Source organism: Diceros bicornis, chromosome 35, assembly GCF_020826845.1.
Source record: "Diceros bicornis minor isolate mBicDic1 chromosome 35, mDicBic1.mat.cur, whole genome shotgun sequence".
NCBI classification, from domain to species: domain Eukaryota; kingdom Metazoa; phylum Chordata; class Mammalia; order Perissodactyla; family Rhinocerotidae; genus Diceros; species Diceros bicornis.
This window is the reverse complement of record NC_080774.1, coordinates 7329615-7342130: the sequence shown is the minus strand read 5'-3', so window position 1 is coordinate 7342130 and position 12516 is coordinate 7329615. Positions and strand designations below refer to the sequence as shown.

Here is a 12516-nt window from a genome sequence, read left to right as displayed (position 1 = left end):
GCTTGCTGCCCTCAAGGCCGCCAAGCTCATCCCTCCGCAGGGCCCTTGCACTTTCCGTTCCCCTGCCTAGAACCCTTTCCTGACAGATCTTGCTGCAGCAGTTTGAGCTGGGCTGAAATGTCACTCTCTGGGAGGCGTCCCCTGGCAACCCCGTCTAAAGCAGCCACCTCCAGGCACTGCCATCCCACCACCCACTCTGTCCTCCTAGCTCTCACACTGAATGAGAATAACTTGGTTATGTAACTGTTTCCTTGCCTACTCCTGTCTCCTCCACTCTACTGAGAGCTTCAGAAGGGAAGGACCTTGTCTGTCACTCAAGACACACTTCCATACGCTCACACACACACCTCCCACACTCACAGACACTCACACACTCATAGACACACAGACTCAGGAGGGTCTTGCTGCCCCAGCCTAGCCAGTGGGAAAACCAATCAGGCTATTGGTGTGGGCTTTGCCCAGAGAGCAGGGGCCCTCTCCCAGTCCCCCGAGGTGCTGGGGAAAGGCAGGGAGACTTTGCACGTGGGAGCCTTGACCCCCAAATATGCTGATGGAGACAGCTTGGGAGGACGGCTTGGCACCGAATCACAGGATGTGAGGGTCTCCCATCTCCTTCTGGGGCCCTGGGGCTTCTGTAGGAGCAACGGGTGGGCCTCAGGGCTCAACTTGCCATGGAGAAGAAAGGAAGCAGGGCTGTGCTGCCTGTGTGTGTGAGTGTATGTGTGACTGCATGTGAGGTGTGAGTGAGTGTGGGCAAGTATGTGTGTGAGGGTGTACATGAGTGTGAGGGTGTGCATGTGATATCGGGTGTGTGAATGAGTGTGTGACTGTCACTGTATGTGGAATGTTGTGTGTACGAGCGAGGGGGAGTGTGTATGTGGGGGTGAGTGTGTTGATAATGTGTGAGGGTGTGAGTACATGTGTGGTTGTGCATGAGTGTGTGTTAGCGTATGTGAGCATGTAAGGATGTGTTGGAGTACATGTGTATGCACACTGAGTGTGTGTGTGTCTGTGTATGACTGCGAATGTGTGAGTATGAATCTGTGTATACACATGGAAAAAAGGAAAGCAGAGTCATCAAGAAAATGCCAACAACCACAAAGAGAAAATTCAAAATGCCTCGTATTCCCATCACTCAGAGAACCCCTGTCCTGGTGAACCAGGAACTCAGGGCAGACTGTTGGTTTCAAACTCTGTACTTGTCCCTTACTGGTGAGTGACCTGCGGCAGGTCTCTGCACCGCTCTGAGCCTCAGTTTCCCCATCTGTCACACAGTGATATAACAGCTCCTATCCTAACTCAAAGGTTTGCTGTAGGAACGAAAGGCAATAAGGTGGGCGGTAGATCCCTCAGTGCAGGTCCCGGGAGAGAGGCTGGCTCGGCCAACAGGAGTTGTCACTTGTAGTCACCAGTTTATCTGGGGTAAGGGCTGGTGTCCGTCTGACCCCCATCCCCGCACCACGCTGAGCCATGGAGGGAAATCTAGGGCAGGGGTCAGCGGTCAGTTTCAGGGGACGCGACTTCCTCCCTGCTCGGCGCCTTAGTTCCCCCATCTGAGCAATGGCTTTGCAGACCTGGGCCTGGGGGATGCGTGGCGGGCAATGACAGGGTCCCCGAGGCGAGGTGTGTGCGCTCCGATGGGTCTCCCCGAGGGTGGGGAGCACGCTCCGTAAGAAAGTAAGTATGGAGCACGCTCCATACTCATCTCAGACTGCGGCTGTGCAGAACTTGAACCTGGTGGTGCGGGGTGTGGCCGCCGACAGACCACGCTTTGTTCCCCGCCCACACCTGAATCCTGCTGTAGCGCCACCGGAAGTGACGCCGGCCGGAGCGTTTTCTTGAGACACTCACTGGGGCAAACCAAGTCAGATCCTAAGATCCCGCAGGCGGAGGCACCGGGAGCGCCGAGCAGGGACCTGGGGTAAATGCTAAACCCAAGCGGAGACGCACAGAGCCGATGGGTCATAGCTGGAGGGAAGGAGATCGGACCCCAGAGCTCCTCTGTCTTCGTGGGCTTGGCTAGTTCTTCAAAGCTCCGAGCAGAAAAGGGAGGTGGCGTTTAAGCAAAACGTCTTGGGGTTCCGAGTCCCTACCTCTCCACGTCCTGTGAAGGTGCGACTCAGTTCATCTATCTGTGAAATGGGCCGATTAATCCCCGCCTCGTGGATGGGGAAACTGAGAAGGTCGCCGGCCCCACCGCGGCCCGGGGTCATCTTTCTCTGCCGCGGACCGTTTCCTGGGGCGAAGCGTCTTCGTTCTTTTCTGCGCTTGGGAATTTAGAACGGTCCCTGGACCGCCGGGGGCGTGCCCGGAAGTGCTCCTACGGAAGCGGGCGGGGTCGCGCGCAGCTCTTCACCATGGCGACGGCGGGGGCCCCGCGGCGCTTCTGCCGCTGCGCCTGCTTCTGCTCCGAGAACTTGTACGTGGCGCGCTACGGGCTGCACCTGCGCTTCCGGGGCGAGCAGCAGCTGCGCCAGGACTACGGCCCGGTGAGTGGCCTCTATGGGCTCCGAGGGGAAGTGGGCGGGGAGGACCTTTGTCCCCGAGGTCGTTGGCTGTGCCCGCGTGCCCAGATGTGACAACAGGAATGACTTAATCTCTCGGAGCCTCAGTTTTCTCGCCTTCAATGGGAATGACAGTATTTCCTTAGTGAGCTGGTCGTGAGGATCGAGTGAATAAACACACACGTGAAGTGCTCAGGGCCGGGCCTGGCTCAGGGCGCCCCGTCGCTGTTGTTATAAGAGCAGCCGGGACCCCTGCCATGTGCTTATCGCATTTCATCCTCACAGCGATCCAGTGAGGTCGGGGCTCTCATTTCCATTTTAGGAGGGGAAACTGAGGCTCAGATGTGATTTGCCTAGTGATTTGTTTAGGGTCACACAGTGGGGCTCACTGGCCTTTCTGCTCCCAGATCCTGCGCAGCCGAGGCTGTGTCAGCCCCGAGGACTTCCGGCAGCTGTTAGGAGAGGTAACAGTCCCCGCCCCCTCCGCCCCTGCACGCCCAGCCTGCCTCTCCTCTGTAGATCTGTGTTAGTAGTTTCAGGGTCTCTCAGTCTCAGGCCTGCCAGTCCCAGATCCCTGAAGTCTCCTAGACCCTCCGTTTCCCCCTCCCTGTCCCCACCCACCACAGCATCTGGGTCCTGGCACCAGAAAAAGAGAGAGCAGGAAACGTCAAGTTGTCTACTTCATGCCGTTTTGAGACGAGAAACTTGGGCTCAGAGAGGGGAGTTCTCGCCCAGGATTTCACTGCGGGTGGAGCTGAGCTCTCTCCCAGGGCCACCAGGCTCCTGGGCTCTTTATCCCTCGTCCACCCCCTTGGGCTGGTGTCAAGGCTGCTGCTGCTTGTCTCCCACCTCCTCCCTCACCTGGAGGTTAGTGCTGGAAGCTTCCCAGGAGAGCAGTCTGCAGCCTCTGGAACACAAGGCTTGGCCAGGACTCTGTTCCCCTCCCTGAGTGGGCCCAGCTGGTTGAGGTGCATCGAGGGGCTCTCATCCCAGCCAGGTTCAGGTTGGTGCAACCCAGAGTGGCATGGACACCCTTCTAGAAGGAGTACCCTTCATCTAACAGCTTGGCATCTGCAGTCGACTCTGGCACAGTCAGGAGTGGAGGGAGACGTGGCTTACAGCCTGGTGCCTGCTCTGGCCTTGCTGAGCCTCAGTTTCCATACCTGTACAATGGCCTCGGGAGGGATGGGAGACCCATCCTGGTAACCCAGCCCTGTGCCACCCCAGCTTGAGCAGGAGGTGGAGCGGCGGCGGCAGCTGGGGCACGAGTCGGCTGCCAGGAAAGCCCTCATCGCACGCTCCTACCACCCGGTGCGACCCGAGCTCTACAGCGCGCTGCAGGTACCTGGCAGGGGGCAGGTTACTGGACGGAGGCGCAGGCATCCAGGCCTGGGGCTATCTGCCCCACAGCTGGTGTGTTCCGCCCCCAGGATGTGGCTCTGGCCCCTGAGTTTCTGGCCGCGGCTGAGTACAGCACATCGCCAGGTGCAGACCTCGAGGGCCTTCTCCAGCGGCTGGAGACAGTGTCGGGTGAGGTCTTGGCCCTGTGACCTGGCAGGATTGGGGGTGGGAGACTGGGTCCCTCCACCCACCATGTCTGCCTCCAAAAACCAAACGAGCAGGAGCTAGAAGGGCCGGTGGGACTGACCTGCCAGGAATAGGGTATCTATTCGTTCACTCACTCACTCACCCAGCAAATAGCTATTCAGTGCCTTGTATCAGGCCTGAGCCAGCTGGCACGCTCAGATGGGGGTGACTGAAGAGCTTAATGCTGGGACAGTTGAGACAGGTGTGGGCTGGGCTAAGGGATCAGTAAGGGATGGTGAGGGATCCTCCAGGGCTAGCAGTGGGGCAGGGGGCCGCAGGAGTAGTAGTTCCCATCCCTAGACCTGAAGGAGTGGGCAAGAGTGAAGTTTCTTGAACCTGCCACGACCTGGAACTGTGGGAGAGGGGCTGCCAGACAGCCGCTGCGGCCCTGAGCAGAGGTGCACAGCCACGCCAACTCAGAAATGCGCCATCCTCCTGCCCTCGGATCTCCTGCCCGGGTCTCCCACCGGCTAAAGCAGGCAGTTCCAGGCCAGGGAGCCCTTGCAATTCCTTAATCTCTCTGCCTTGGTTTCATCATCTGTGAAACGGGATCGGTAATACCCATCTCGAAGTGTTGTGGTGATTAAGTGAGGGAATGAGGGTGCATAAAGGGCTCGGCACATAGGAAGTTTGAGAAGGTGGTTCCTAGTCTTATGATGACTGTCATCCTAGGTCTGGGGGGTCCTGTGGGGAGACAGATGTAAAGTTGCACCCCCTCATGGAGCCTTTGCTCTGTTGGGGGTCACAGGGTGGAATGAAGCCCCCTTCCCAGCCTCGGGGGGGCCCCCCCTCACTGCCCTCCACTCCCCAGCAGTGGAGAGTGTGTGGAGGCTGTTCGGATGGGGCTGGGGCTGGGCTGTGAGTTGGCCAGAAGTGTGGGGGCCACACAAGCCCTGCATCCCTGGGCACTGGTGCATCTGCCAAGACATGTTTGCGTTTTCATCTGGGCCTGGCCTCTCCCCACCAGGGCCTGGCAAGAAAGAGCAGCCCCTCTCGGCCTCTGGGGAACAGGGGCTCCCAAGAGATTGCTCAGTCGGGGTGCAGACTTTGGTGGCTCATCAGGGGGAGGGGTACAGAGAGGCTGGGGCTGGCTCCGTGGTCCTGGACTGGGTCCATTACTGGCCTGCTGCGTGTCCTTGTCCCTTCCCATCTCCGGACCTCATCAGGACCCACGTCTGAGTCTGGAGGCTAGACCTGAGAGCACCTGTGAGGCAGGATCAGAGGCTCCGGGGAGCAGGGGGCCCGAGAATAGAGCTCCCCGATTGTGCACATGTTACATCATTTACTCATCACAACAGCCCTGAGTGGTGGTGGTGGGGTCCCCTCATTATCCCCATTGTACACATGAGGAAACTGAGGCTAGGGTAAGTGAAAAGACATGCCCAGGCTCACACCGCTCACGGGAAGATTGGACATAGGCTTGTCCGACCCCACACCAGAGCTCCTGGCCTGCAGACTGTCCTTCCCTCTGCAGAGGAGAAGCGCATCTACCGGCTGCCGGTGTTCACGGCACCATTCTGCCAGGCCCTGCTGGAGGAGCTGGAGCATTTCGAGCAGTCGGACATGCCCAAGGGAAGACCCAACACCATGAACAACTATGGGGTGGGTGAGGCTCTGCCGGTGGGCCCGAGGAGGCAGGGACATCTGGGGTCTGGGGAGATGTAGCCTCAGTGCTGCAGACGAGCTGTGTGACCTCTCTGTGCCTTGGTCTCCTCGTCTGTAAAATGGGATCACGGTAGGATTATTATGAAGTCAAACGAATCGATGTTTGCCAAGCACTTGACACTGTCCTTAGTAAGGGACTCCCCCAGGGCCCCAAGGTGAGGCCCACCCGTCTCCCGGCCGACCCCGGATCTCCCTCCCAGGTGCTGCTACATGAGCTAGGCCTGGATGAGCCGCTGGTGACGCCGCTGCGGGAGCGCTTCCTGCAGCCGCTGATGGCCCTACTGTACCCAGACTGTGGGGGAGGCTGGCTCGACAGCCATCGCGCCTTTGTGGTCAAATACGCACTGGGCCAGGACCGCGAGCTGGGCTGCCACTACGATAACGCCGAGCTCACCCTCAACGTGGCCCTGGGCAAGGCCTTCACAGGGGGCGCCCTGTACTTCGGGGGCCTCTTCCAGGTTAGTATGTGTGGACCGGGGGGCAGGGCCTGGGGCAGCCGGGAGTGCCCAGGCCTGAGCCCCGCTGTCCGCAGGTGCCCTCAGCCCTGGCCAAGCCCCTGGAGGTGGAGCACATGGTGGGCCAGGGCATTCTGCACCGGGGCGGCCAGCTGCATGGGGCCCGGCCTCTGGGCACTGGCGAGCGCTGGAACCTCGTCGTCTGGCTCCGGGCCTCTGCTGTGCGCAACCGCCTCTGCCCCATGTGCTGCCGCAAGCCTGACCTGGTGGACGATGAGGGCTTCGGCGACGGCTTCACCCGGGAGGAGCCCACCACGGTGGATGTGTGTGCGCTGACTTGAGCCTGGTCAGGCCCAGTGCAGGGGTGGCACGGCTCGGAGGGCTCTGCCTCCTTGGGCTGGGCAGGCAGAAATAAACTCTCTGCATCCCTCTGCACTTCTGGGTTCAAAAGGACATGCCTGCTTCTGGGTCATTCTTTAAGCAGACAGGCTGGCTTAGGTCAGCTTTGTTAGAAGCAGAGCTTGCGGTGGGGCTTCCTGTGCAAGTGGTTTATTGAGGAAAGGCCCTCAGGAGAAGAGAGTGAGGGAAGCAGGATGGGGCAGGAAGGATCCGGGCCACCGTGTGGTTTCAGGTGGAACCTAGCCTCAGCCAGGTGTCAGCTGTCAGCAGTGGACACCACAGCCGGAGGTGAGTGCACCTGCCTGTGAGGGGGATCTCGGTGGGCCACCAGTAGCATCTTCTAGATGGTGCTGAGGGCCTACTGCAGAGGAATGAAGAGCAGGGACTCGAGCCAGACTGTCTGGGTGTGAATTCTGATTCTGCCACTTCCAGCTCTGTGAGCGTGGGTATGCCACCCGACGTCACCGTGCCTTAGTTCCCTCGTCTGGACAGCGCCTGTCTCTTGGAGTTGCTGTAAGATTCTAATGAGTTAACGTGAATAAAGTGCTTGATAACAGCTGTGTTTGCTGCTATCATAATTATTCAAGAGTTTGCAGCTTGATGGCCCCCACAGTGGGTGAGCCGTGCAGCTGTGCCGTCTTTGGGTTGCACGTCTGAAAACCAGGGATTTCCATATTGAATCGTGAGTTGAGGCTTCGCTGGGAAGGCGGGAAGATCTGGAATCACATCCAGATGGCCGCCCACTCCCTCACGGGGGCCCCTCCCTCGTCCACTGCCACGACCTCTCCGGCCCGCCGGACATCTGAGTCTGCGACCTCGGGGTTACTGGCTGGGGACGCTGGAAGGCTGCGGCGTCTCAGCCCTGGAGCTCGGAGCTCGCGGCCCGGCGGGGTGGGCGGGGCGGCAGACGACCCAGGGAGGGGAGCGGCGCGCGGCAGGGAGCCTGGGGGCAGCGGGCGCGCCGGAAGGGCCGTCTTGGAGCAGCGCACAGCGGCGGCCAAGGGCCTGCGAGCTGGGACTGGCGTCAGGCTGGGAGGCACGTCTCTCGGCCGAGAGCTGCGAGCGCAGGCACGGCCTCGCACCAGCCTGGAGGCGGAAGCCCGGATCCCCAGCTCGCGTCGGCGGGAAGCAGGTGCTCCAGACTCCGTCTCTTGGGCTGGCCCAGAGACGGAACTTGGGGCTTCGGAACTGAAGGCAGCAGCGCCTCGCTTCGCAGCCGGACGGCCTACCGCAGCACCACCCGGGCCGGAAGTCACCTCGCCGCCGCTTCCTCACGCGAAGGCGTGCTGCGGGGCGGGCGGCACGGCCCGGCCCAGCGGGCGGCTGAGGAGCGAACGGAGCAGCCCGGGGTACTTTACTTGAGGCGACGGGGCCGCGGAGGGCGCGGAGGTGGCGGTAGGAGCACGCGGGCAGGGATTCAGAGCCCCCCCCCCCCCCCCGGCCCCTGAGGATCGAGGCCGTTCCCAGGGGCGCCAGAGCCGCGTGCGCAGGCGTGGAGCGTCCGCGCGGGGGGCGGGCTCTTAAAGGGACTGCTGCGGAGTATCCGGGAGTGGGCGGAGTCCTCAAGGGTGGGGTGGCTGAGGCCCGTGCTGGCCGCGGACCCCCTCATACCTTTGCCCCGGGGTGGGGATGGCCCCTGGGCCCCCGAGGACCAGGCCCCGACTAGAGCTACCCTGAGAGCCTCGGTTTCGGCGCGTCTCCCCGTCCGCAGCCCGCGGCGCTATGGCTCACGTCGGCTCTCGCAAGCGGTCGCGGAGTCGCAGCCGGTCCAGGGGGCGAGGGTCGGAAAAGAGGAGGAAGAAGAGCAGTAAGGACGCCCCGAGGAGCTGCTCGGCGTCTAGATCCCCAGGCCGCAAGGCCAGCACCGTCTGCTCTGGGGCGGAGGGTGAGGACCGGAGGGGCTGGGAAAGGGGTGCGGGAGCTTCCTGAGGGAGCTGCAGGCAGCCGGCCGGCTTCCCAGGACTGCTGTGGGCCAGTCGCAGGGGGCTGTAGCCAACAGGCGGGGGTGCAGCGCGTAGACCCTGGATATCTGGATTGAGAGACTCGCAGAGTCCAGGGGCTCGGCCGGCTCATGGAGTACGGATTGAAGGGAGCGCTTCATCATGCTTTCTCTGCGGCTGGGCCGGGGATGAGGGGCCGGCCGCCTGCTCCCGGGCACACAGTGCCTCTGCAGAGAGAGCAGATCCCTGCTCTGCCAAGCCCTGCGGGGGAGGGTCTCCCCACTCGGAGTCAGCCTGAGCCTGCCGCAGGCTGGAGGAAGGGGCACGGGTTTACTTCTTCCCCTCCTGGCCTTCCAGCCTCACCTTCTCCCTGCATCACAGAGAGAAGCAAGCGCAAGGTCCGGAGGAGACCACGATCCAGCTCCTCCTCCTCTCCTTCCAGTTCTTCCAGCTCCTCTTCTTCCTCGTCATCCTCCTCTTCCTCCAGCCATGGTCGGAAGAAAAAGCGGGGGAAGCACAAGGACAAAAAGAGGAAGAAGAAGAAGAAGAAAAGGAAGAAGAAACTGAAGAAGAAAGGCAAAGAGAAGGCCAAGCTGCAGCAGGCTGAGGCTCTGCCAGGCCCCTCCCTGGACCAGTGGCACAGAGCAGCCAAGGAGGAAGAGGATGGCCCAGGTACAGTGCTGCCCTGTGTGCAGGACGGGGAGGGTCCTCTCCCGAGGCCCAGCCACCACCTGCCTGCCATCTGCCCTTCCAGTCCTGACGGACGAGCAGAAGTCCCGCATCCAGGCCATGAAGCCCATGACCAAGGAGGAGTGGGATGCCCGGCAGAGCGTCATCCGCAAGGTGGTGGACCCGGAGACAGGACGCACCAGGTGGGCAGGGCTTGGCAAAGCCGGACCCTGTACTTCTTCGTCTGAGAGTGCCGGTTGCAGATGTGCACTCGCAGGAGGATGGGCGGTGGCTGCTGCTGCTCTAAAAAGGCCAAGGCGGGGGGAAATCTAGTCACTTGTGGATGGGACTTCTCAGGCCGTTCCTCCCCGCTGCCCAGAGTAAGCAATTGCAAGGGCTGGAAGGGCCTTGAGGTCTTCAAAGGGCTACTGTTGGCCGCCTCTAACCTTGCCCCAAGGGTGGGCGAGAGGGAGGAGTGGGGACCTGAGGCCTGTCACCCCTATGCCGGGTGGTTCCGGTTCTGCTGCTCTGGCATTAGGGGTTCAGCCTGCTCCCCGACTCTCCCAGGCTCATTAAGGGAGACGGTGAGGTCTTAGAAGAAATCGTAACCAAGGAACGACACAGAGAGATCAACAAGGTGGGTATCGTCCCTTTGCCCTGGGCCCACCCTCAGCTCTGTTTCTGATGTCCCCCCTCCTGTGTGCTTTCTTCCCCAGCAAGCCACCCGAGGGGATGGCCTGGGCTTCCAGTTGCGAGCGGGGCTGCTGCCCTGAGGGCCCCGCTGGCCAAGGCCTGTGGATGTGTTGGTGGCTTGGTCTGGAGGCTGGCCTCAGCGTGGGCAGGAGGGAGCCCGATGGGTGCTGTTTGCCTTTTCTGTGCACGAGCCTCTGGCCCAGCCTCCTCTCAGATGCAGGGGGTGGAGGACAGGGTCACTGGCCTAATCAGCTCCCCCGGCTCCCGAAAGAGTACAGCTCTCTAGATATTAAACGTTCCTTGGTTGCAGACTTTCTCTGTCCTGCTGTTTTTTGTGCTGAGGGGGAGAGAAGGCTGCTACCTGACTTCCAGGGGAAAAAGAGGACTCTAGGAGCTTCTGGGAAAGCCAGGGTGTGTCCTGGTGGTCATGCGCACAGGCCACACTGGCCACCTTTGCCTTGCACATCCTCAGATCAGCCTGCCCGGACCAGACTCCGCCCCTAGCCCCAGCTGAATCCCAAACCCAGAGACTTGGCTCTTAGATCCGATTCCCTCAGGTTGGGAGGGAGACTGTTCCTGGCACGGGGGCCACGTGGGAATCCTGGCCCAGCTTACTAGCTGTGTCCTTTGGGAAGCAGAGAGGCTAGGAGCACCCACCTCAATGGGTTGGTGTGAGAACGAACCGAGTCCGTGCCTGGTAAGGGGCTAGAAGGGGGCCCAGCATAAGGTAAGCCCCGCGTTAAGTACTGGTACTACAGTGGGTGCAGCTGGCCTCGTGTCCCAGAAAGGACGGCCTCTCCCACCACAGAACAGGCCGGACCCCCACTCCAGACCCCACCCCCAGTGGCTGCTCTGGTTGTCGGTGCAGTAACGAGACCCAGAAGGAAGCCTTCCTGCTTCTTTAATTGGTGTACAGACAATGACAATGCACACAGAGCACACACAGGCCTGATGGAGCAGGGACAGCAAGGGCGGGCGGGGCGAACCGGGACACTGACACTCAACAGGGCCCAGACGAGAAGACTGCAACGTGGCGGGCAGGCAGGCAACTCAGACGGAGCTGGGAAGGGGCATGGGGGTCTGTGCCGAATCCCTCTTTAGAAATCAAAGAGAAGTCAGGTGCTCAGATCTGGGGGTGGTGGGCTGAGGCTCAGTCCAGGGGGTGTGTGGGGCAGGAGTGGGACTAAGGCTTCTACGCCCACAGGCCTGGGGTGGGGGTGGCAGTCAGCAAGGCCTGCCTCACCCTTTGGTTACGACTGGTCAGGCCTGAGCCCTGCAGCTCAGCACCCAACGCTGTAAACATTTTTGGTATTTTTAAAGGACTCTGTCCTCCCTCTCTTAGTTTCTGAGAAACTGGTGCTTCCTCAAGAGGATAATGTGCCAAAAGGAATCTAAGGGAGGCAGGAAGCAGACCTGGATATAGAAGAGAGACGTCAACGAGGAGTGGGGGGGGCTGCCCATCTCACCATCTATGGCTAAGGGCCACTGGGAGAGGCCCAGGGGACTATTGCTGTTGTCCTTGGCATGGCTGGCAGCTGGGCAGGCAGGCGGGGAGCGTGGAACCATGGGGGAGCTGCCCGCGGGGAGAGGCCGAGCCCACTGCCCACACGGTCTCCCCAGGCCAGGAGGCCTCCTGGTCTTTATTGCAGGCGGGCCCGAGACTTCCAGGCGCTTCTCCGGATGGCTGGTCACCCAGGCGGCAGGCAAGACAGGGTGAGGTGGGACCGAGAGAGGAGGCACTGGCCACAGGGCCCCTGGCTGGGGCTGTGATTGTCGGGCCAAGTGACTTCCCACTGGGGAGAGGGGGTCAGATATTGCACTTCCGCTGCAACAGCTGCATGAAAACTTGGTCCTTAAAGTAATCATCGCTTTATACGTAACGCCTGAAACAACAGCTACAGCTTAAATATGAAGAAACCCTGAAGGTCCTGTCTCTCCAGACTTTTTCTCTGCACAAAATAAATAGCTTTCACTCTGTATAGACCCACTTTTGCAGAACATTTACACGACTCTTTGGCTGTACATATCTACACACGGGAAAACTGTTGACATCGATCTGTGCGCCTCCCCAGCCTGTGAGGCCCTGAGGCCATGTCCAGGTTGGCAACAGCTTCTCAGAGACGGAGGTTGGTTGCTGCAAGGCTGGCTGAGGCCGGGCAGGCTCCGCGCGTTGGAGGAGGTGGAGGAGCAGCCGCGGGGCCAGCCGGGGCCAAGCGCCACGCTGAGACCGCCGTCGGTTCTGGGGAGGGAGGGCGGGCTGACGCTCAGACCCAGCGTGCAGAACAGCGTGGTCCTTACCAGGTGCGAAATGAAGTCGTGGCTGCCTGCCCTTAAGCTAACAAAGCGAGTTGTGGCTTCTTAGATTCGGCATCAAAACGGAATTGGCATTAAAAAAACCTAAGTGTGTGCCCCACCCACCCCAGAGTAGAAATTCAGTGGAATTAACGGGCCAGGTGAGGCAGGGAGCCCACACCCCACTGCGTGGGCAGGGGGCAGGGCCCTAGGACCCAGAACCAGGCTGGACTCCGTCACAGTGCTGGGTGTTTTCATGTGGAGGGGCTGCGCTCGGTACTGAAAGAGTTAAGAAAAGGAAGCAGCCAAGGA

The 12516-nt window shown here is 60.8% G+C and overlaps 2 protein-coding genes across 5 annotated transcripts; both read left to right on the top strand.

Annotated features, from left to right (window-relative positions):
• The first annotated feature begins 1888 nt into the window (after window positions 1-1888).
• Window positions 1889-7464, top strand: OGFOD2 (2-oxoglutarate and iron dependent oxygenase domain containing 2). Of its 3 annotated transcripts, XR_009216837.1 has the most exons (8): window positions 1889-2489; window positions 2912-2968; window positions 3732-3845; window positions 3935-4034; window positions 5566-5693; window positions 5957-6214; window positions 6289-6898; window positions 7043-7464. XR_009216837.1 is itself a non-coding variant. In XM_058531307.1 (7 exons), the coding sequence occupies exons 1-7, from the start codon at window positions 2358-2360 to the stop codon at window positions 6550-6552; spliced, it is 1053 nt and encodes a 350-aa protein (XP_058387290.1). In that variant the 5' UTR covers window positions 1889-2357; the 3' UTR covers window positions 6553-7463. The 3 variants fall into 3 exon arrangements, 2 of the variants coding, with proteins under 2 accessions (XP_058387290.1, XP_058387291.1); XM_058531307.1 differs by having other exon boundaries at window positions 6289-7463; XM_058531308.1 differs by lacking the exons at window positions 1889-2489; window positions 3732-3845; window positions 3935-4034 and having other exon boundaries at window positions 2914-2968; window positions 6289-7462.
• A 177-nt stretch (window positions 7465-7641) lies between these two features.
• ARL6IP4 (ADP ribosylation factor like GTPase 6 interacting protein 4) lies at window positions 7642-10223 on the top strand. Of its 2 annotated transcripts, none has more exons than XM_058531305.1 (6): window positions 7642-8005; window positions 8322-8495; window positions 8908-9222; window positions 9305-9422; window positions 9787-9856; window positions 9936-10223. In XM_058531305.1, exons 2-6 carry the CDS (start codon window positions 8333-8335, stop codon window positions 9990-9992), a joined length of 723 nt encoding a protein of 240 aa, XP_058387288.1. In that variant the 5' UTR covers window positions 7642-8005; window positions 8322-8332; the 3' UTR covers window positions 9993-10223. The 2 variants fall into 2 exon arrangements, with proteins under 2 accessions (XP_058387288.1, XP_058387289.1); XM_058531306.1 differs by having other exon boundaries at window positions 7645-8005; window positions 8932-9222.
• The last annotated feature ends 2293 nt before the right edge of the window (window positions 10224-12516 follow it).

Coding starts and splice junctions, on each gene's coding strand:
- OGFOD2 (XM_058531307.1), top strand. CDS start 2,358: ATGGCGACGGCGGGGGCCCCGCGGCGCTTCTGCCGCTGCGCCTGCTTC. Junction 2,490..2,911: donor TGCGCCAGGACTACGGCCCG/GTGAGTGGCCTC, acceptor TTCTGCTCCCAG/ATCCTGCGCAGCCGAGGCTG. Junction 4,035..5,565: donor GCGGCTGGAGACAGTGTCGG/GTGAGGTCTTGG, acceptor TTCCCTCTGCAG/AGGAGAAGCGCATCTACCGG.
- ARL6IP4 (XM_058531305.1), top strand. CDS start 8,333: ATGGCTCACGTCGGCTCTCGCAAGCGGTCGCGGAGTCGCAGCCGGTCC. Junction 8,496..8,907: donor CGTCTGCTCTGGGGCGGAGG/GTGAGGACCGGA, acceptor CTGGCCTTCCAG/CCTCACCTTCTCCCTGCATC. Junction 9,223..9,304: donor GGAGGAAGAGGATGGCCCAG/GTACAGTGCTGC, acceptor CTGCCCTTCCAG/TCCTGACGGACGAGCAGAAG.